The 24,719-nt window shown below is 44.7% G+C and overlaps 1 protein-coding gene across 7 annotated transcripts in view; it reads right to left on the minus strand.

The window, feature by feature from the left end:
* The window catches only part of sppl3 (signal peptide peptidase 3), a 28,202-nt gene extending 26,693 nt beyond the window's left edge, over window positions 1-1,509 (minus strand). For 2 of the 7 annotated variants that reach the window (XM_020457497.2, XM_020457496.2), the window contains exon 1: window positions 940-1,509. In XM_020457497.2, the coding sequence (XP_020313086.1) occupies window positions 940-965 (26 nt within the window). In that variant the 5' untranslated portion in view covers window positions 966-1,509. The remainder of the gene's footprint in view (window positions 1-939) is intronic. The other 5 variants (XM_020457499.2, XM_020457498.2, XM_031802392.1 and 2 more) reach the window with 4 other exon arrangements.
* Window positions 1,510-24,719: the final 23,210 nt, after the last annotated feature.

Raw genomic sequence — 24,719 nt, forward strand, 5'->3', positions numbered from 1 at the left:
GAGACATGACATGGACTGTATCAGTCAGCCCAATAAGTTACTAAACCGGTCTGAATGGCATCTATCGCTATCATAGATTTGTTTTTATGTAGGCAATGTACAAAATAGTTAGCTATCATTATGGCACATGTGTAACTAGTGATTGCTAACAATGATGCGGGAAGATACACCCAGATCTATAAAGACAATGCCTTATTTAGCTAGCTAGCTACTATTTAGGACAATCAATATTACCTAGCTAAATTAGTTGGTGAACTAGCTAAATTAGTTAGCTGTGTTGAATAGCTAGCAAGTCAGCTGCGCACTTAACTGCTAACAAAATAAAAATGGATGGCACAACGTCCCTATCTATTCATCGAGACGCGATAAAACACCGGGCGTGGTATAAATAACGTTATCACAATGACATTTCATGAAATAAGGTGAGCTTTTCTGGCTAGCAAGCGTAAACGGTCTGGCTAACGTTAGTTACGATAAGCTCCCTTTGTGTGCAACTGGCTACGAGAGGTAGCAATAAGCTATTTATTTTAACAAATATTGTCGAGGGGCTTAAACTAATTAAATAATATGAAGTAGGTATGAGTTTGCGAACCAACGTTAGCTAGCAATAACCTTGCGCATTCGTCGAGCTTAAACACATAGTTCTGAATCAACGGTAACGCCACCATGGATACGGGAGTCTGAGCTAACTTGCGGCTAGCTGGCTAGTTAACCCCGTTCACATTAGGCTACTGTAACTTGGACCGTAGCAAGCTAACGTTTAGTTCACTAACACAATTTGAAGAGGGCCAGCTCATTCTAACTAAGCGAAAATAGCGGCTGATTCATGTAGGAACGAAATATGTTGCTGTATCTGTGAATTGCGGCGTACAAATGGCATAACTACACCAATCAATTCAGTGTGGTTAGCCAGCTCGCGCAATGCCTATGCGTACTCACCAAGAAGAGTAGCCTTGTTCCGCCATGTCGCCGACGACAACAGTGTAGTGGTGGGTTCCGCGACTGTAGAGATTCGTGTCCCTGTGGCAAAACGGTAGGACCTGGTGGACACAATTGCCGCCTTTACTTCAAGATGGGTCTTTTTAACAGTCACTATTTGATAACAACATGGCGATGTATACCAGCCCCCAGACCTGCTAGCAAACACCAGCCGAATAGCTTCCAATCGAATTACAATGATGGTTTGCTAGGTGGCCAAGACAAAGCACGCCGAGAAAAAAAACTCTATATTTCATCAGTTTTGCGAGTGTCCTGCCGTCTCACTGCCCCCAAGCAGGCCCGAGTCTCAACGGATCCTATACTCGCTGTAAATCCATATTCAGGGGTGTTTTCTTGCGTCTATATTCAGATATTCCTTAAGTCTGCACCCTCGGCTGTAATGGAAGCCGCGCAGATAGCTTTATTTTCTATGGCGAGAGAGTCACGGGCACGCGCAATATCGCCCTTGCAAGAGAGGTTTACACAAGTACCTGTGTGAAGCTAACCACAATAAAGACTAGCCACAACAGTGGAATTTTCGGTTTGACTTCAAAATAAAAGCTCCCCATTGATTCAAATAGTGGAATCATGCCATCTTTGGACTAGATAATGCTAATGAAGAAGGTCGGGATGTTGTTATATAAATTCAACAAAAGCAATAATTTGTTAATTTGACACAAAAAAATGATCTGTGGATGTATTAGAAGTATATGCACTGTCCAGACTAAGCTATGGATGTTGCACCCATGAAATGGGGTATCAGCCTACTCAGTAACACCCACAGAACACAACTGTGTAGAGTTTCCACAAATATTATTATTGTGGGACTCTAAAAACCAGTGTGAAATTAGCCACATTAACCATTCACACTATTATATACATATTGACCATTCATATTGGACTGGACAGCCTAAACTAGATGTGCACCCATGTAATGGGTGACACCCACAGAACACAATTGTGAAGAGTTTCCACAAATATTGTACAGCCTTACCTATGGATCTCTGGAAAATAGTTTCTTTAAATAAATGCTGATTAAAACATTATTTATGTTGCAATTTGTCATTATTGGGTATCTTAAATGCTGTCACCAAGTAGGCTGATACCCCATTTCATGGACCCAAGATCCATAGTTAAGGCTGTATATTGCAATATGAATGTTCAATTGAAAGTATGTTGACTGGTGAGCTTAATGTGGCTCATTTCACGCTGGTTTCAAAGTCCTGCAATAAGTGCTACGATGGTAATATTTGTGGAAACTCTTCACAGTTGTGTTCTATGGCTGTCACTGAGTAGGCTGATACCCCATTTCACGGGTGCAACATCCGTAACTTATTAAGCTGTATTTACTGTATTTTATTAGGATCCCCAATTAGCTTCTGCCAAGGCAACAAAACAACAAATAGAATACATAAAATAGATTATAAACAGTGGCTTGCAAAAGTATTCACCCCTTGGCATTTTTCCTATTTTGTTGCCTTACAACCTGGAATTAAAATAGATTTTGGGGGGGTTTGTATCATTTGATTTACACATCATGCCTACTACTTTGAAGATGCAAAATATTTTTTCTTGTGAAACAAACCAGAAATTAGACAAAACAACAGAACTTGAGCGTGCATAACTATTCACCCCCCAAAAGTCAATACTTTGTAGCGCCACCTTTTACAGCAATTACAGCTGCAAGTCTCTTGGGGTATGTCTCTATAAACTTGGCACATCTAGCCACTGGGATTTTTCCCCGTTCTTCAAGGCAAAACTGCTCCTGCTCCTTCAAGTTGAATGGGTTCCGCTGGTATACAGCAATCTTTAAGTCATACCACAGAATCTCAATTGAATTGAGGTCTGGGCTTTGACTAGGCCATTCCAAGACATTTAAATGTTTCCCCTTAAACCACTCAAGTGTTGCTTTAGCAGTATGCTTAGGGTCATTGTCCTGCTGGAAGATGAACCTCCGTGCCAGTCTCAAATCTCTGGAAGACTGAAACAGGTTTCCCTCAAGAATTTCTCTGTATTTAGCGCCATCCATCATTCCTTCAATTCTGACCAGTTTCCCAGTCCCTGCCGATGAAAAACATTTCCACAGCATGATTCTGCCACCATCATGCTTCACTGTGGGGTGTTCTCGGGTGATGAGAGGTGTTGGGTTTGCACCATACATTGCGTTTTCCTTGATGGCCAAAACGCTAAATGTTTGTCTCATCTGACCAGAGTACCTTCTTCCATATGTTTGGGGAGTCTCCCACATGCCTTTTGGCGAACACCAAACGTGTTTGCTTATTTTTTTCACTAAGCAATTACTTTTTTCTGGCCACCCTAGCGTAAAGCCCAGCTCTGTGGAGTGTAGGCTTAAAGTGGTCCTATGGACAGATACTCCAACCTCCGCTGTGGAACTTTGCAGCTCCTTCAGGGTTATCTTTGGTCTCTTTGTTGCCCCTCTGATTAATGCCCTCCTTGCCTGGTCCGTGAGTTTTGGTGGACGGCCCTCTCTTGGCAGGTTTGTTGTGGTGCCATATTCGTTCCATGTTTTAATAATGGATTTAATGGTGCTCAGTGGGATGTTCAAAGTTTCAGATATTTTTTTCTAACCCAACCCTGATCTGTACTTCTCCCCCACTTTGTCCCTGACCTGTTTGGAGAGCTCCTTGGTCTTCATGGTGCCCCTTTGCTTAGTGATGTTGCAGGCTCTGGGGCCTTTCAGAACCGGTCTATATATACTGAGATCATGTGACAGATCATGTGACACTTAGATTGCACATAGGTGGACTTTATTTAACGAATTATGTGACTTCTGAAGGTAATTGGTTGCACCATATCTTATTTAGGGGCTTCATAGCAAAGGGGGTGAATTCATATGCACACACCACTTTTCCGTGTAAATATTTGTGATTTTTTTGAAACAAGTCATTTTAAAAATGTCACTTCACCAATTTGGACTATTTTGTGTATGCCCATTACATGAAATCCAAATAAAAATCAATTTAAATGACAGGTTGGAATGCAGCAAAATAGGAAAAATGCCAAGGGGGATGAATACTTTTGCAAGGCACTGTACATAGACATACATGCTTTATTCAAGGTCAGTGGAATGTCATTGGTAAAACCAGAAAGCAATAATTGCCCAAGCCAGCTGCTCTGCGGTACACCACACTCAACCTTATTTGCATTAGAGAGGCTTCCATTAAATAAAAACCCCTGTCTTCTATTAAATAGGTAACTCTCAATACATGATATGGCAGAGGATGTAAATTCACATCAGGTTTTCAGCAATAGGTTATGATCAATGATATCAAAATCTGCGCTGAGGTCTAACAAAACAGCTCCCACAATCTTCTTATTATACATTTCTTACATTTCATCAGTCATTTTTGTCAGTGACAAGCGTGTTGAGTGCCCTTCCCTATAAGCATGCTGAAAGTCCTTTGCCAATTTGTTTTCTGTAAAATAACATTGTATTTGGTCAAACACAATTTTTCCCAAAAGTTTGCTAAGCATCAATAACAGGATGATTGGTCGGCTGTTTGAACCATTAAAGGGTGCGTTGCTATTCTTGGCAGCGGAATGACCTTTGCCTTTTCTAGGCATAATTGAAGATGTGGCAAACAGGAGTCGCAATGTATTCCACTACCAACCTCAGCAATTTACCATCCAGATTGTCAGTACCAGGTGGCTTATCCTTATTTATAGATAGCAACCATTTTGTTAGCCTGTTCCACATCAAATATGCGGAACTCAAAACTACAATAATTGTCTTTCATTATTTGGTACGATATGCATGAAAATAAAAGCTCAGTGTTTGTTGTTTGCATGTCATGCCTAAATTTGTTAATCTTGTCAACCAAAAAATTATTCAGGTGGCTGGCAACATCAAAGGCCATCTGCCTCAATGAAGGATGGAGCTGAGTTAGCTTTTTGGCCAATAATTTCATTTCTGGTATTCTATTTATCATTTATCTTGGTTCCATTGAAAAGTTTTTTCTTCTTTTTGTTTAGAGTAGTTACGCGTTTTCTCAATTTACTGTGTGTTTGCCAATCTTCTGTGTTTTCAGACTTATTTCCTATTCTCTTTGCCTCATCTCTCTCAGCCATACAGTTTTTCAATTCATCATCTATCCATGGAGATTTGGCAGTTCTAACTGTCAGTTTCTTGATAGGTGCATGTCTATCAGTAACCAGAAAAAATAAATAAAATCATGAATGTTTCAAGTGCATCGTCAGGTTGTTCCTCATTACACACACCAGACCAACAAATATTTTTCACATATGAATCATTGCAAAACCTTTTGTGTGATCTCTTATACACTATTTTAGTTCCAGTCTTTGGAGCTTTTATTTGTAATTTTTTAGATATGGCTATTATATTATGATCACTGTTCTGTTTATAAATACCCTGGTAGGTTGACTGATAACCTGAACCTGTCACGTTCTGTGTCACGTTCTGACCTTTATTTCCTTTGTTTTGTATTTATTTAGTATGGTCAGGGCGTGAGTTGGGTGGGCAGTCTATGTTTGTTTTTCTATGATTTGGGTATTTCTATGTTTCGGCCTAGTATGGTTCTCAATCAGAGGCAGGTGTCATTAGTTGTCTCTGATTGAGAATCATACTTAGGTAGCCTGGGTTGCACTGTTTGTTTGTGGGTGATTGTCTATGTTGTAGCTTCACGGTCGTCATTTGTTTATTGTTTTGTATACAGTGTCAGTACTTTCTTTATTAAAGATTTACCATGGACACTTACGACGCCGCATTTTGGTCCGATCCTTCTCGCCTCTCCTCTTCAGATGAAGAGGAGGACGGCCGTGACAGTTCTGACCCTAGTTATTGTGTTAATTGTTTGTTTTAGTTGGTCAGGACGTGAGTTGGGTGGGCATTCTATGTTTTGTGTGTCTAGGGTGTTTTTCTGTGTTCGGCCTAGTATGGTTCTCAATCAGAGGCAGGTGTCGTTAGTTGTCTCTGATTGAGAATCATACTTAGGTAGCCTGGGTTTCACTGTTTGTTGGTGGGTGATTGTTTCCGTGTCTGTGTTTTACACCACACGGTACTGTTTTCGGTTTCGGTTATTCACGTTACGTTTATTGTTTTTGTATGGAGTGTTCAGTTTATGTGTTTAAATAAATACCATGGACACTTACCACGCCGCATATTGGTCCTCCGATCCTTGTCGCCTCTCCTCTTCAGACGAAGAGGAAAACCATTACAGAATCACCCACCAACCAAGGACCAAGTGGCGTGGTAACAGACAGCAGCAGCAGCAGGAGCAACAGCAGCAGCAGCAGGAGAAGCAGCAGCAGCAGTAGCAACAGCAGCAGCAGCAAAAGCAGCAGCAGGAGAAGCAGCAGCAGGAGAGGCAACAGCAGCAGAAGAAGCAGCAGCAGCAGGAGAGACAGCATTTTCTGGACTATACAACTTGGGAAGAGATAGACAGGTGGGCGGTCGACCCAGGGAGAGTGCCGGAACCCGCCTGTGATTCGCTGAAGCAGTGTGAGGAGGGCTACAGGAGAATGAGGTTGGCGAAACGAGCACTGCGGCGTGGTAGGAAGCCAGAGAGACAGCCCCAAAAATGTATTGGGGGGGGGGCACTGGGAAAGTGTGGCAGAGTGAGGAGTCAGACCTGAGCCAACTCCCCCTGTTTACCGTAAGGAGCCATGGATGGAATCAGAGCTGTCGGCGAAGCTGAGGGCTGAGTCTGAGAGGGTCGAGGAGTTATTGGACAGATTGGAGGAGAGTGAATGGAGGGAGATGAGGAGACACTCAAGGAGGTGTTAATAGAATTGGAGGAGAGTGAAGAGAGAGAGCTGTTGATTTGGCGTAGTATGCAAAGCATTCGCCCTGAGGTGCGTGTCCCCAGCCCGGTACCACCAGTGCCGGCACCCCACACCAGGCTGTCTCTCCGTCCCATCAATACAGGTGCTCCCGCCTGTCTGGGACTACCAGAGCTTCCGCCCCTGAGTCCAGAGGCGCCAGAGCCCCTCAGTCCAGAGGCACCAGAGCCCCTCTGTCCAGCGCTGCCAGAGCCTTCCTCCTGTCCAGCGCCATCTGAGCCGCCCGTCTGCCCAGCGCCATCTGAGCCGCCCGCCAGTCAGGAGCAGCCAGAGCCGCACGCCAGTCAGCAGCTGCCATAGCCGCCCGCCAGTCAGGAGCTGCCAGAGCCGTCAGCCAGCCAGGAGCTGCCAGAGCCGTCAGCCAGCCAGGAGCTGCCTCTCAGTCCTGAGCTACCCCTCAGTCCTGAGCTACCCATCAGTCCTGAGCTACCCATCAGTCCTGAGCTACCCCTCAGTCCTGAGCTACCCCTCAGTTCTGAGCTACCCCTCAGTCCTGAGCTACCCCTCAGTCCTGAGCTAACCATCAGTCCTGAGCTACCCCTCAGTCCTGAGCTACACCTTAAGTCCAGAGGTGTCCCTCAGTCCGGTGGGCCTGTTGTTTAATGTTCCCAGGTCAGGGTCGGCGGCAAGGGTCGCCGTTCCTAGGAGACCACAGTGTTCAGTTTATGTGTTTAAATAAATACCATGGACACTTACCACGCCGCATATTGGTCCTCCGATCCTTCTCGCCTCTCCTCTTCAGACGAAGAGGAGGAAAACCATTACAGAACCAGATTGCAGGCATCAGATACAGCTTAAAGCCTCTTTTTGAGTGGACAGCTTGATGACAACCAGTCAATATTTAGGTCACCCAGAAAATATACCTTTCTGTTGATATGACATACAGTGGGGAAAAAAAGTATTTAGTCAGCCACCAATTGTGCATGTTGTCCCACTTAAAAAGATGAGATAGGCCTGTAATTTCCATAATAGGTACACTTCAACTATGACAGACAAAATGAGAAAAATCCAGAAAATCACATTGTGATTTTTAATGAATTTATTTGCAAATTATGGTGGAAAATAAGTATTTGGTCACCTACAAACAAGCAAGATTTCTGGCTCTCACAGACCTGTAACTTCTTTAAGCTCCTCTGTCCTCCACTCGTTACCTGTATTAATGGAACCTGTTTGAACTTGTTATCAGTATATAAGACACCTGTCCACAACCTCAAACAGTCACACTCCAAACTCCACTATGGCCAAGACCAAAGAGCTGTCAAAGGACACCAGAAACAAAATTGTAGACCTGCACCAGGCTGGGAAGACTGAATCTGCAATAGGTAAGCAGCTTGGTTTGAAGAAATCAACTGTGGGAGCAATTATTAGGAAATGGAAGACATACAAGACCACTGATAATCTCCCTCGATCTGGGGCTCCACGCAAGATCTCACCCCGTGGGGTCAAAATGATCACAAGAACGGTGAGCAAAAATCCCAGAACCACACGGGGGGACCTAGTGAATGACCTGCAGAGAGCTGGGACCAAAGTAACAAAGCCTACCATCAGTAACACACTACGCCGCCAGGGACTCAAATCCTGCAGTGCCAGACGTGTCTCCCTGCTTAAGCCAGTTCATGTCCAGGCCCGTCTGAAGTTGATAGAGAGCATTTGGATGATCCAGAAGAAGATTGGGAGAATGTCATATGGTCAGATGAAACCAAAATATAACTTTTTGGTAAAAACTCAACTCGTCGTGTTTGGAGGACAAAGAATGCTGAGTTGCATCCAAAGAACACTATACCTACTGTGAAGCATGGGGGTGGAAACATCATGCTTTGGGGCAGTTTTTCTGCAAAGGGACCAGGACGACTGATCCGTGTAAAGGAAAGAATGAATGGGGCCATGTATCGTGAGATTTGGAGTGAAAACCTCCTTCCATCAGCAAGGGCATTGAAGATGAAACGTGGCTGGGTCTTTCAGCATGACAATGATCCCAAACACACCGCCCGGGCAACGAAGGAGTGGCTTCATAAGAAGCATTTCAAGGTCTTGGAGTGGCCTAGCCATTCTCCAGATCTCAACCCCATAGAAAATCTTTGGAGGGAGTTGAAAGTCCGTGTTGCCCAGCAACAGCCCCGAAACATCACTGCTCTAGAGGAGATCTGCATGGAGGAATGGGCCAAAATACCAGCAACAGTGTGTGAAAACCTTGTGAAGACTTACAGAAAACGTTTGACCTCTGTCATTGCCAACAAAGGGTATATAACAAAGTATTGAGATAAACTTTTGTTATTGACCAAATACTTATTTTCCACCATAATTTGCAAATAAATTAATAAAAAATCCTACAATGTGATTTTCTGGATTTTCTTTTTCTAATTTTGTCTGTCATAGTTGAAGTGTACCTATGATGAAAATTACAGGCCTGTCTCATCTTTTTAAGTGGGAGAACTTGCACAATTGGTGGCTGACTAAATACTTTTTTGCCCCACTGTACATTATCGAGCACATACTGTCTAGTCCAAATACTGACTTTTAGCACATGGGGGTTTATAGCAACTTCCTATGAGAATAGCCTTTAGGTGAGGCAGATGAACCTGTAGCCATATTACTTCCACATCATATGACATGAGATCCTCTCTCAGCCTAACAGGAATATGACTCTGGATATATAAGTACAGTGCATATAAGTATGCCCCCAATGCAGTTTTGTAGTGTAATATATCCACAGTGCAATATCAACAGATATCTACATATATATACGTTTTGTTTTTCAAATTAACTAATTGTCTTTTGTTTAATTTATATAACATTCCAACCTTGTTAATCATTATCTAGTCCACATGTGTCAAATTCCACAGAGGGCCAAGTGTCTGCAGGTTTTCGCTCCTCCCTTGTACTTGATTGATGAATTGCGGAAACTAATTAGTGAGGAACTCCCCTCACCTGGTTGTCTAGATCTTAATTGAAAGGAAAAACTAAAAAACCTGCAGACACTAGGCCCACCATGGAATGAGTTTGACACCCCTGGTCTAATCCAAATATGGCATGTTCCACTATTTTTATCAGTTTCAATCAGTTTCAATTAGGACTTTTATTTTGAAGGCAAACCGCAAATGTCATTATTGTGGCTAAAACGTACTGAGGCTAGTTTCACACAGATTACACAAGTAACGTGTGTTCACTGAAGTACAATGGAACTTGAACTGGGTTCTTTCGCTAGTTAGCAGTGTGGAAGCAGCGGATATACCACCTGGGTGAATGCTCCTCAATACCACTTGAACCATATTATGTGACATTTTACTCTTTGTTAGTCAATTGCATGAATTAACAAACACTGCATTTGAATCATTGTACAGAACTATGGACCTAGTATTGAGATGTTTTCACATAGGTGGTGGTACCTTCAAATGAGGCAGTCATATTTCTGATCAGTAAGTGCACAATTCCAGTGTAGTGAAGTGAGTGAACGTGAGACCATTGCAAGCACCACTCCAATTATGTGAGGAGCATATATACAGTGCCTTGCGAAAGTATTCGGCCCCCTTGAACTTTGCGACCTTTTGCCACATTTCAGGCTTCAAACATAAAGATATAAAACTGTATTTTTTTGTGAAGAATCAACAACAAGTGGGACACAATCATGAAGTGGAACGACATTTATTGGATATTTCAAACTTTTTTAACAAATCAAAAACTGAAAAATTGGGCGTGCAAAATTATTCAGCCCCTTTACTTTCAGTGCAGCAAACTCTCTCCAGAAGTTCAGTGAGGATCTCTGAATGATCCAATGTTGACCTAAATGACTAATGATGATAAATACAATCCACCTGTGTGTAATCAAATCTCCGTATAAATGCACCTGCACTGTGATAGTCTCAGAGGTCCGTTAAAAGCGCAGAGAGCATCATGAAGAACAAGGAACACACCAGGCAGGTCCGAGATACTGTTGTGAAGAAGTTTAAAGCCGGATTTGGATACAAAAATATTTCCCAAGCTTTAAACATCCCAAGGAGCACTGTGCAAGCGATAATATTGAAATGGAAGGAGTATCAGACCACTGCAAATCTACCAAGACCTGGCCGTCCCTCTAAACTTTCAGCTCATACAAGGAGAAGACTGATCAGAGATGCAGCCAAGAGGCCCATGATCACTCTGGATGAACTGCAGAGATCTACAGCTGAGGTGGGAGACTCTGTCCATGGGACAACAATCAGTCGTATATTGCACAAATCTGGCCTTTATGGAAGAGTGGCAAGAAGAAAGCCATTTCTTAAAGATATCCATAAAAAGTGTCGTTTAAAGTTTGCCACAAGCCACCTGGGAGACACACCAAACATGTGGAAGAAGGTGCTCTGGTCAGATGAAACCAAAATTGAACTTTTTGGCAACAATGCAAAACGTTATGTTTGGCGTAAAAGCAACACAGCTCATCACCCTGAACACATCATCCCCACTGTCAAACATGGTGGTGGCAGCATCATGGTTTGGGCCTGCTTTTCTTCAGCAGGGACAGGGAAGATGGTTAAAATTGATGGGAAGATGGATGGAGCCAAATACAGGACCATTCTGGAAGAAAACCTGATGGAGTCTGCAAAAGACCTGAGACTGGGACGGAGATTTGTCTTCCAACAAGACAATGATCAAAAACATAAAGCAAAATCTACAATGGAATGGTTCAAAAATAAACATATCCAGGTGTTAGAATGGCCAAGTCAAAGTCCAGACCTGAATCCAATCGAGAATCTGTGGAAAGAACTGAAAACTGCTGTTCACAAATGCTCTCCATCCAACCTCACTGAGCTCGAGCTGTTTTGCAAGGAGGAATGGGAAAAAATTTCAGTCTCTCGATGTGCAAAACTGATAGAGACATACCCCAAGCGACTTACAGCTGTAATCGCAGCAAAAGGTAGCGCTACAAAGTATTAACTTAAGGGGGCTGAATAATTTTGCACGCCCAATTTTTCAGTTTTTGATTTGTTAAAAAAGTTTGAAATATCCAATAAATGTCGTTCCACTTCATGATTGTGTCCCACTTGTTGTTGATTCTTCACAAAAAAATACAGTTTTATATCTTTATGTTTGAAGCCTGAAATGTGGCAAAAGGTCGCAAAGTTCAAGGGGGCCGAATACTTTCGCAAGGCACTGTATTTTGATCTACTGTATCTCATCCTTAAGAAATAAAGAAAGTGTCCTTTCTATGATCATCAATCGATGTTCAGATTATTGAAGAGGAAATGTTGTTTAGCCTTGAACTCTTGAACTGAGCAGAGATCTGAGGTGGTTCATGCCATAGCTGATGCCTAGTATGCTATTTTTGAACTGTGGTACAACCTGTTAGTTTCACCCTAGTCAACTCAAAGACAGTGAATGCAACAGCCATAGGTGGCCACAGTGACAGGTCACCTGTGAATGCATAGTGCACATGGGGACAGGATAGTGGGTATGGTGCCTTTTCTGGGGATGAAAGAAGAGGCTATATGTAACGATTGTCCTCTTCTTCTGACGAGGAGTAAGAGAGGTCGGACCAATGTGCAGCGTGGTAAGTGTCCATTTTAATATATAAAACCGAACACTACAAAAATACAAAATAACAACGTGAATGAACAAAATCGAAACAGTCCCGTGTGGTACAGACACAGGAAACAATCACCCACAACTCAAAAGTGAAACCAGGCTACCTAAGAATGGTTCTCAATCAGGGACAACGAATGACAGCTGCCTCTGATTGAGAACCATACCAGGCCAAACACCGAAATCCCAAATCATAGAAAAAGGAACATAGACAACCCACCCAACTCACGCCCTGACCATACTAAAACAAAGACATAACAAAAGAACTAAGGTCAGAATGTGACAGTACACCCCCTCAAAAGGTGCGGTCTCCGGCCGCAAAACCTGAACCTATAGGGGAGGGTCTGGGTGGGTGTCTGTCCGCGGTGGCTGCTCTGGCACGGGACGTGGACCCCCCTCCACCATAGTCTTTCTCCACCTCTTTAACCGCCCCCTGGCCTCTTTAGAGCGGCGACCCTCGCCGCCGACCTCGGACCCCCTAGCCACGGGTCCTGAATGGACGGGAGATTCCGGCAGCACAGGACAGGCGGGAGACTCCGGCAGCTCCGGAGTGAAGGGCGATTCCGGCAGCGCTGGCAACTCCTGACTGACGGACGGCTCTGGCAGCTCCTGACTGACGGGCGGCTCTGGCAGCTCCTGACTGATGGGCGGCTCTGGCAGCTCCTGACTGACAGGCGGCTCTGGCAGCTCCTGACTGATGGACGACTCTGGCAGCTCAGGACAGTCGGGAGACTCTGGCAGCTCAGGACAGATGTCAGGACCCGGTTGCAAACCCGGGTCTCCGGTGTGAGAAACAGTCACTTAGCAAACTGAGCCACGAATAGTCGGCAGAACCCAGAAGATGAGGCAGACACAGCAGTACTTGAGACGGTGTTTTAATAAAGTAAAAGGAAACTTCTTCAGGCAAAAATATAAATCCACAACGTCAAAAGTAATTCCAAGAGAACAAAGGTAATCCTCCAAGTCAAAAAGGTAAATCCTCAATTGGCAGGACCTCCTTTCGGACCCGGTTCAATAGCTTGAGCTCGTCTAATGGTATCCTCAACTTGCCACGAGATCGGGGCCACGATCTTAGCAGCAGGAAGGACAGGCATGTCAGTGTCGTCTCGAATGGCAGGAGCGTAGACTCGGGACAAGGCATCCGGTTTGAGATTCTTCGACCCGGGCCGATAGGTGAGGATAAACTGGAATCGATTGAAGAAAAGAGACCATCGAGCTTGTCTGGAGTTCAACCACTTCGCCTGCTGGATATACTCCAGATTTTTGTTGTCCGTAAGCACTTGAAACGGGTGAGAAGCCCCCTCGAGCCAGTGTCTCCATTCCTTCAATGCCATCTTAACCGCTAGGAGTTCACGATCCCCCACATCGTAGTTCCTCTCGGCCGGGGTAAGCCGGTGTGAGAAGAAAGCGCAAGGGTGGAGCTTCTTGTCTTCACCCCTCTGAGACAGGACAGCTCCAACACCAACCTTTGATGCGTCTACCTCCACCACAAAAGGTTCATCCGCAGTCGGTAGTGTCAGGATGGGAGCAGAGAGGATGCGCTGCTTGAGTCCTTGGAAGGCCGTCTCAGCTTCTTTTCCCCACAAAAACCTTGCGTTGCCACCCTTGGTTAAAGCTGAGAGAGGAGCTGCCACCAAGCTGAAGTTCTTGATGAACTTGCGGTAAAAGTTTGTGAAGCCCAGGAAACGCTGAACTTCCTTAACAGACTTGGGGGTGAGCCAATCCGCTACCGCCCCTACCTTCCTGGAGTCCATTTGGACTCGACCGGGTTCCACTACAAATCCCAGGAATTGTACTCGGGATGAATGGAATTCACATTTTTAATGTACAAATGGCTGTCTAGGAGGCGTTTGAGTACTTGTCTGACATGCTTTGTGTGTTCTTGAAGGGAGCTCGAAAGATGAGGATCCAAGTAAATGAACATGAATATGTTAAGCATTTCCCTAAGCACATTGTTTATGAGTGCTTGGAACACAGCCGGGGCGTTGGTCAGGCCGAAGGGCATCACCAAGTATTCGTAGTGACCAGTAGGCGTGTGGAAAGCGGTCTTCCACTCGTCACCGGGTCTGATCCGCACAAGATGCGAGTCAAAAAGGTAAATCCACAAGGTGGTAGGTACAGCAGAAAAAACCCTCAAAAGATCATCAAAAATAAATAAACAATAACAAAAACAGAGTACCACAAGAGAGTCCAACTGGAGCAACAAATGTTCACAGCATCACTGGGGCTGGGTGCCAACATTCAAACACAGAGCAAAGAACTGAGGAAAACTAAGGGTTTAAATACAATCAAGGGAAACGAGGCACAGGTGCAAATAATAACTGGGAACAAGGGAAAACAAAAGGGTCAAAAAGCACAATGGGGGCATCTAGTGTCCAAAACCGGAACAACCCTGGCCAAATCCTGACAGGCGGGAGACTCTGGCAGCTCTGGGCAGGAGGAAGACTCTGGCAGCACTGGACAGGCGGGAGCACCTGTAGGGAGCAGACGGAGAGACAGCCTGGTGCGGGGGGCTGCCACCGGAGGACTGGTGCATGGAGGTGGCACTGGGTAGACAGGACCGTGAAGGCGCACTGGAGGTCTCGAGTATCGAGCCTGCCCAACCCTACCTGGCTGAATGCTCCCTGTAGCCAGGCCAGTGCCGCGAGGTGGAATAGCCCGCACTGGGCTGTGCTGGCGAACCGGCGACTCCATGCGTAGGGCTGGTGCCATGTACCCCGGCCCGAGGAGACGCACTGTAGACCAGATGCGCTGAGCCGGCTTCATGGCACCTGACTCGATGCCCACTCTAGCCCGGCCAATACGAGGCGCTGCTATGTACCGCACCGGGCTATGCCTGCGCACTGGGGACACCGTGCGCCTCACGGCATAACACGGTGCCTGCTCGGTCCGCCTCTCTCCACGGTAAGCACGGAGAGTTGGCGCAGATCTCCTACCTGGCTTTGCCACACTTCCTGTGTGCACCCCGCCCAAGAAAGTTTTTGGGGCTGACTCTCGGGCTTCCATCCCTGCTTCCGTGCTGCCTCTTCAAACCGCCGCCTCTCCGCTTTGGCTGCCTCCAGCTCTGCCTTGGGGCGGCTTCCTGTGCGTGTCCAGAGCCCAGTACTCCCTGTTCCTCCTCCCCGCACTCGCCCTGATGTGCGTGTCCTCGGCCCAGTACCATTTTTCATCTTCACAAACAAATTTTTTTTAACTTATTTTGTACATAATGTTGCCGCTACCGTCTCTTATGACTGATAATAACTTCTGGACATCCGGACTGCGATTACTCACCACGGACTGACAGAATCCTTTTTTTCCTTTAACGTGTCTGACGAGCCAGACGCGAACGATATACTGCTTTCTCTGGAACAGGCCTAGATCCCCTTGATTTGCGTGAAGAGAAGGTGGAGAAAAAGGTTCCAGAGGGTGGGCTGCCTTCTGAGAATTCATAGGTGATCGAATAAACCCCACTTCCTTCCATTCTGCTAGCAAACGTGCAATCTTGGGACAATAAAATAGATGACCTATGCGGAAGATTAAACTACCAATGGGACATTCAAAACTGTAATATCTTATGCTTCACGGAGTCGTGTTTGAACGACGACACTAACAACATACAGCTGGCTGGTTATACGCTGCACCTGGAGGATAGAACAGCGGTGTCTGGTAAGACAAGGGGAGGCAGACTATGTATTTTTGTAAATAACTGCTTGTGCACGATATCTAAGGAAGTCTCGAGCTATTGCTTACCCGAGGTAGAGTATCTCACGATAACCTGAAGACCACACTATCTACCTAGATAGTTTCCATCTGTATATTTCATCTGTATTTTTCGTAGCTGTTTAAATACCACCACAATCAGAGGCTGGCACTATGACAGCATTGAATGAGCTATATTCTGCCATAAGCAAACAGGAAAATGCTCACCCAGAGGCGTCGCTCCTAGTAGCTGGGGACTTTAATGCATGGAACCTTAAATCCGTTTTACCAAATTTCTATCAGCATGTTATTAAATGTGCAACCAGAGGAAAAAAAACTCTGGACCACCTTCACTCCACACACAGAGATGCATACAAAGCTCTCCCTCGTCCTCCATTTGGCAAATCTGACCATAATTCTATCCTCCTGATTCTGCTAACAAGCAAAAATTAAAGCAGGAAGCACCAGTGACTCGATCAATAAAAAAGGTGTCAGATGAAGGAGATGCTAAGCTACGGGACTGTTTTACTAGCACAGACTGGAATATGTTCCGGGATTCCTCTGATGGCATTGAGGAGTACACCACATCAGTCATTGGCTTCATTAACAACTGCATCAATGACGTCATCCCCACAGTGACTGTACATACATACCCCAACCAGAAGCCATGGATTACAGGCCACATCCGCACTGAGCTAAAGGCTAGAGCTGCCGCTTTCAAGGAGCGGGACTCTAACCCGGAAGCTTACAAGAAATACCACTATGCCCTCAGATGAACCATCAAACAGGCAAAGCGCCAATACAGGACTAAGTTTGAATCGTACTACACCGGCTCTGACACTCGTCGGATGTGGCAGGGCTTGCAAACCATTACAGACTACAAAGGGTAAAACAGCCGAGAGCTGCCCAGTGACACGAGCATACCAGACGAGCTAAACTACTTTGATGCTCGCTTCGAGGCAAATAACACTGAAACATGCATGACAGCTGTTCTGGAAGACTGTGTGAACACTCTCTCCGCAGCCGATGTGAGTAAGACCTTTAAACAGGTCAACATTCACAAGGCCGCAGGGCCAGACGGATTACCAGCACGTGTACTCACATCAACACCCTTATCCCAGAAACCCTAGATCCACTCCAATTTACATATCACCCCAACAGATCCACAGATGATGCAATCTCTGTTGCACTCCACACTGCCCTTTCCCACCTGGACAAAAGGAACACCTATGTGAGAATGATAATCATTGACTACAGTTTAGCATTCAACACCATCGTGCCCACAAAGCTCACGAATAAGCTAAGGACCCTGGAACTAAACACCTCCCTCTGCAACTGGATCCTGGACTTCCTGACGGGCCGCCCCCAGGTGGAAAGGGTAGGTAACAACACATCCGCCATGCTGATCCTCAATATTGGGGCCCCTCAGGGGTGCGTGCTCAGTCCCCTTCTGTACTCACTGTTCCCTTGTGACTGCACGGCCAGGCACAACTCCAACACCATCATTAAGTTTGCCGATGACACAACAGTGGTAGGCCTGATCACCAACAACGACGAGACAGCCTATAGGGAGGTGGTCAGAGACCTGGAAGTGTGGTGTTAGGACAATAACTTCTTCGTCAACATGATCAAGACAAAGGAGATGATTGTGGACCACAGGAAAATGAGGACCGAGCATGCCCCCATTCTCATTGACGGGGCTGCAGTGGAGCAGGTTGAGAGCTTCAAGCTCCTTGGTGTCCACATCACCAACAAACTAACATGGTCCAAGACAGTCATGAAGAGGGCACAACAAAACCTATTCCCCCTCAGGAGACTGAGAAGATTTGGCATGGGTCCTCAGATCCTCAAAAGGTTCTACAGCTGCACCATCGAGAGCATCCTGACTGGTTTCATCACTGCCTAGTAAGGCAACTGCTCGGCCTCCGACTGCAAGGCACTACAGAGGGTAGTGCGAACGGCCCAGTACAACACTGGTGCCAAGCTTCCTGCCATCCAGGACCTCTATACCAGGCGGTGTCAGAGGAAGCCCCTAAAAATGGTCAAAGACTCCAGCCACCGTAGTCATAGACTGTTCTCTCTGCTACTGCAGGGCAAGTGGTACTGGAGCGCCAAGTCTAGGTCCAAGAGGCTTCTAAACAGCTTCTACCCCCAAGCCATAAGACTCCTGAACACCTAATCAAATGGCTACCCAGACTATTTGCATTGACCCCCCCCCCCCCTTTTACACCGCTGCTACTCTATGTTGTTATCATCTATGCATAATCACTTTAAGAACTCTACCTTCATGTACATATTACCTCAACTAAACGGCTAAACATTGACTCTGTACCGGTACCCTGCTATTGTTATTTACTGCTGCTCTTTAATTACTTGTTACTTTTATTTTTTATTCTTATCTGTATTTTTTAAGACTGCATTGTTGGTTAGAGGCTCGTAAGTAAGCATTTCACTATGACACCTGTTGTATTCGGCGCATTTGACTAATAATAATTTTTATTTTTTTCAGAGATTGATGTTAAAATGAATGTCCTTATTTATTGGAAAGGGGAACAGTCAGAGAGATAGAATCTACATTCTAGCACATCTTTCAACATGTTATAACATATTTTTTTACACTTCCTGTACAGGCTCAGTTATTCAAGAGGCTGTTTCATGTAATATACAAGTAACCAATCTCCATTATTGTTACATTACTGATTGTTACAAGGTTGTAAACTTTTCATAACACCCAGTTACAGTTTTTGTGACCCTGATGCTTGGGTCACCAATGGTAACATTGACGTGAAGCACTACCTGTAGTACGCATATGATGTTGTTTTAGGTGTGTTTTTACACTTTGCGGTTGTGTGTGTGAAAGAGATAAGCTCAAAGCTCTGTTTGTTTGCACAAGGCTTTGGCCCTTTGTGAGATACATGACTGCCATATGCATATGGTGCAGCAAGTCAAATGCATGGCAGCTGTAATTCATAGTAAGCCTACAGTATATAATACATTCCTATTTTTGTTAATGCAATAGCATTTTTTGGGGCCAAACTGTAGAAAGGTAATAGTGTTGTAATTTAAGTTAGATACAAATTCAGAAGGGGATTAGAGTGCAATAAAATGACAAAAAATATGTAATGCAGACTTTCAGAAAAGGATTATTGAAAAAGTTTGTCATAGATAGCTATATGACCCCTCTCCTATATTCACTTAGTGCCAGTTTCTGACATGTCAAATGTAAATGTAATGTTCTAAGATTTGATATAGTTGGGTGAAAAAATAAAATATTTCGATAGGATACATTCTTATATTTGGCCACTAGATGTCGGGCTTTACATTCAAACCAGGGTGGAGCAGGGATCAAAGCAGAGGAGGATAGCACAGGAACCATAGAGGACCAGATCCATTCAGTGATGATTTTTACCTGAACCGCTGCCATTGATCATCTCAACACCCATCTACATTATCACATCCCAGAAAACGACCCCACAAACACAATGCAACATCAGTGACTTGTAGGAGAGCCACCAATGTGTTGCTGCATCATCTGCTTGTCTGTCTACCAATTAGAGTAATCTGAATATTATTTTCCTTTTTATGCCTAAATACATGTTTTTCAGTGAGGAAGTGAGCTATAGAGACAAACAGAGAGAAGAGAAGCGGGAGATAGAGCGATGCCTGCTGTTAGATTTTATCTAGGTCAACAGGGGGAGTGCTCATTCTCTGATGCACGCCTGTGTACCAAATCTGTGATTGAACATTTTCTGTTACTCAGGCCTGCCACCCACTGCCTCTGCTCTCTGCTCTCTGCTCTCATTGTTTCACGTGTCATCCCTGCTTCATTAAATACCCATTCATCACCAGTACATCTGTCCTAGCTGCCATGATGTAGAGCATCCAAGCTCTGGTTGGGGATGTATCGCTCTTAACCATTTCATGTGGAAGAATCTTTATCTTTATCTCTCTGTCTAATGAAGGCCAAGGGCACAGGGATGAACTTCTCGAAGGAGAAGCACAATCAGAGTTATACCAATGCAGCTAATTTTTTGGAGAACTGGTGGGTGATCAAATGTGTTAGTCAAATATGTAATCATCTCGCCAACTGCACTGTGCTCATTTCTGTTTCAAACCCCCCCCCCCCTGAAGGAAATGAGCAGTGGTTTGAAAATAATCTGAAGAGAGAGCGAGTGAGAGAGGGAGATGTAGAGTAAGTTGTGGTGGTGGGTTATATCAGATGCTGCACATCCTGTTCACAGCTGGGCGACAGTCTCTCAGGCTGATTCAAAACACCTGATTACATTTCTGAACGGATTATTAAAATGGGGTCTGAACGCAGTGTCAGTATTGTAGTGGATGCAGGGAGAGAGCTCCAGCCCGCCGATCATGTAGAGTAAGGGGAGTGACATCCCTGTTAACACTGCCACGCCCTATGTTCCTCTGTCTGATAGCATTATGCTCTTTTACACCACATATCCCAGACCTTTAACCTTTTATGTTATCGGAAGACATGCATTACCCATTTACAGCAGCATTGGGTGCCTGACAAAAATTTGAGAGAAAAGAAAAGTTGTTTATTTTCCATAGTACTAGTACATGTTTTATTTATCACATGCACCAAATACAACTTGCATAGACTTTTTATTTAACTAAGCAAGTCAGTTAAGAACAAATTCTTATTTTCAATGAGAGCCTACCAGGGAACAGTGGGTTAACTGCCTTGTTCAGGGGAAGAACAACATATTTTTACTTTGTCAGTTCAGGGATTTGATCCAGCAACCTTTCGGTTACTTGTCCAACACACTAACCACTAGGCTACCTGCCGCCCTGTAGACTTCAAAACTGAAATGCTTGCTTACTAACCTTTTCCAATGATTCAGAGTGTAAAAAAATATTATAAAAAATAAATAGTAACTAATACAAGGGATAAAATAAAATACACAAGAATTGAGCTATATACAGGGAGTACCAGTACTTTATCAATGTGCAGAGGTACGGGGTACTTGAGGTTCTTGATAAGGACAGGAGTCCGAGACAGGGAAGAGTGTGGGTGTCAGGGGGAAGCCGTTTGACACAGTACAAGCTGTGTCGTGTCTGGACCTTTCTCTGGTGGGTGTCCTGAGCAAACCTGACCTTTACAGGAGTCTAGCTTTCCTGTTCCTGTCACATTTGTGCCACCTTACCAAACAGGTGTTGGGTGGCATCACTGCCACGGGGCGGGCATCAGATATTATCACTGGCTGTGCCACACAATACCAGACACCACAAACTCATTCTCAGGGACGGGATCGACAACAACAGTGGCTGTTTTACGAGATCCATACAGATTTGAGTCACATTGTCTGGGGATAGAAGATCTTCTTCGAAACTGAAAGCCACTGCTTGCCTTAAGTGGAAAAACAATGCAGATATCACATAGTGAAATGATACAACAGGGTTACTCAGTTGTCACTGATGCCGTTGTGATGATGCAATGTTTGGAAACGGAGAGGCTGGTGTCCTGGTGCTGTGGCTGAGGTGGCGGTCTGCCTGTCTCCCAGGGCGGGCGTGTCCTCTTGCTTGGAGCTCCTCGACTCTGCTCTGCTCGGCTCCGTACTGCTGGGCTCCAGGGTTCTGTGGGATCCGGGTGAGCCAACACTGTTACCACGTCTGATATGAGAGCCTGATCAAAGCTGCCCCGTTCCGCCTGACCGATTTCCACAGGATTAAGGATTAGAGAGACAGGAAGCTGGGAGAGCGGCATAGAGACCATCTGAGAGAGAAGGGGAGAGACAGAGGAAGGGTGAGACAGAATCAGAGGGAGAGAGGGAGAGAGAGAGATGAAGCAATAGTGTTAGAGAGGGTAGAGAGAGAGAGACAGAGGGGAGAGGGAGGATGGGTCACGAGGGACACTGGAAGGGACAATCATTATTATGAATCTGTATCTAGTACTTGTATCTGTCCCTAAATGAGAGCAGCGGTGCTCAGAAGGCACACAGAGGGTCATGATGACAAACAATATTGAGAAGGTTTACCTCTGGCTTTTAAATAAACAATACTAGTAAATTCATGTTTCTGACAGTTTGTCAGGAAATACGTGACATTTTTTTTTACAGTCTACAAGTTGGAAAATGCCACTCATTTTTTTGTCATTAGCTGGATGTGTGCTTGTGCTTTGCGGTGCGGCAAAATGCTTCTGTCAATGATATGACATTGATAGCTGGTGATCATTTGCCCTTTCAGTTCATCCTCTATTACTGGAGATGATGCTGAGAAAGTGAGAGCTCCGCCAAGAGGATAAACACAAGATATGCAGAACTGGTTGCATGACTTAAAGGTTTCTAAACAGATATATTTCCTGTATATGATCAGATATGCTTCTTGGTCAAAATGCTACTTTGTCAAAGATTGTATGTCTCAGTCTTTTTCCCACACACACACTTTAATTTACTCATAAGGGCAAATATCTAGACATTCTAAATGTAGTTTACAGTAAATCCACAGTAAATCTTTCAATGACAGCCATTTTAGCACAACCGATTTTCCTCTGTATATTGAAGAAAACCACGTGACTAACTGACACAGGAAGTACTGTATGTATGGGCACCAGAGCAAATATTGTATACCTTGTATTTTCAGGTGAGATCAGAACTAAAGTAACAAAGATAGACCACAATACTGTCTTAGGCATTTTCGGGACCTTTATATACTTTTTGGTCAACATCTTTGTTTTATTCCTCAATGCAAATAACTGTAGGCTACGCACTTTGCACCAGTGGCAATGTGTGATAAATCAGGCCATGTACTGTATGTCAAATCAACTGTATGTGTAAATGTACTTATCTATTAAATCCCATTAGGTGTAAGATGACAAGATGCTATACATACATAAAGACTGTCACAAAGACCGGGTTCTGTAGGTGAACCACAGGAGGTTGGTGGTACCTTTGTTGGGGAGAACTGGGTCATGGTAATGGCTGGAGCCACCCGCCCCTCAGCAGTCTCCTGTAACTGGTGAACGTGTTGTGGTGAAAGCTGCATGATAGTGGCAATGAATTGGGTCAAGAAGACATTGTTTTCATACGAGGTAACCTCGTCTCCAGGCTTGAATTGCCAGTGCAAGCCGACTGGTGCGTGAGATTACTTATGAGGCAACTTCAGAGAGGCTTTTTCAGGCCAATTTTTCATGTCATTACTCGAGAGACATTGGAATGACAGGGTCAATTTTGATGGCAAACTGTGGATTGGGTATGGAACAAGAAGGCCCCCACACTGTTAAAGATCCCAATTCACCGCTTTATTGGCATTTCGAAACGTTGTCATAAGGTGGTGAATTGGGAGCTTTAACAGTGTGCGGGCCTTCTTGTTCTATACTATTATTCTTTATTCGCCCAGCACCTATGTTTTTTAAAGATGTGCATATGACCACAAACTTTTCTAAACTGAGGATTGGACCATATGCCCTCTCTATATTTAGGTTTTGCCACATCACATTGTCTTATTGGAGGTTATAACTTTCTAGTAGAGAGACAAATAGGTTGAGCCTGTCTCTTCCTCTTCATTTCTAGCTCTCTGCCGCATTACCTCTTTTGAACTCAAAACACTAACAGATGACTGATTCTTAAATTGGAAGGATTATGAAGAAGATGAAATTCCTCACTTTCAGTCTTCCTTACAGGGTGAGAGTGAGAGGCAGACAGAAAGAGAGAGAGAGACTAGAGAGAAACTGTCTGATAAGGTCGAGTAGCTAGCATTAGCTCATTAATGATCCATAACTCAGCAGCCAACAGGGAGGGAGGAGCTGCGGTGGGACAATGACAAGCTTCCGGTCCCCGTCACAGCATCTGCCTGTCAGGCTGGATTCTCAGAGGCTATGCATTATCATGCTGAAATATGAGGTGATGGCGGCAAATTAATGGCACGACAATGGGCCTGTCATGCAAAATAGTGTCCCCCTCTACGTCACAATGGGATTCCACAGTATCTCGTTACGGAAACCGGGACTCATCCGTGAAGAGTATACTTCTCCAGGGTGGCTGTGGCCTTCGAGGGTGAGTGTTTTCCCACTGAAGTTGGTGACGATGCCGAACTGCAGTCAGGTCAAGACCCAAGTCATGACGACGAGCACGCAGATGAGCATCCCTGAGACGGTTTCAGACAGTTTGCTCAGAAATTCTTCAGTTGTGCAAACCCACAGTTTCATCAGCTGTCCGGGTTGCTGGTCTCAGACGATCTCGCAGGTGAAGAAGCTGGATGTGGAGGTCCTGGTCTGGCGTGGTTGCATGTGGTCTGCATTTGTGAGGTCGGTTGGACGTACGGCCAAATTCTCTAAAACGACATTGGAGGTGGCTTATGGTAGAGAAATTACAATTCAATTCTCTGGCCTCTAGTGGACATTCCTGCAGTCAGCATGTCAATTGCACGCTCCCCCAAAACTTGAGACATCTGTGGTATTGTGTTGTGTGACAAAACTGCACATTTTAGAGTGGCTTTGTTGTCCCCAGCACAAGGTGCACCTGTGTAATGATCATGTTGTTTAATCAGCTTCTTGATATGCCACACCTTTCAGGTGGATGGAGTATCTTGGTTAAGGAGAAATGCTCACTAACAAGGATGTAAACACATTTGTGCCCAACATGGAACATTTCTGGCATATTTGATTTCAACTCATGAAACCAACACTTTAGGTGTTGCGTTTTATTTTTGTTCAGTGTAATATAATT

This window comes from Oncorhynchus kisutch, linkage group LG23 (genome assembly GCF_002021735.2).
Source record: "Oncorhynchus kisutch isolate 150728-3 linkage group LG23, Okis_V2, whole genome shotgun sequence".
Classification (NCBI taxonomy): Eukaryota; Metazoa; Chordata; class Actinopteri; order Salmoniformes; family Salmonidae; genus Oncorhynchus; species Oncorhynchus kisutch.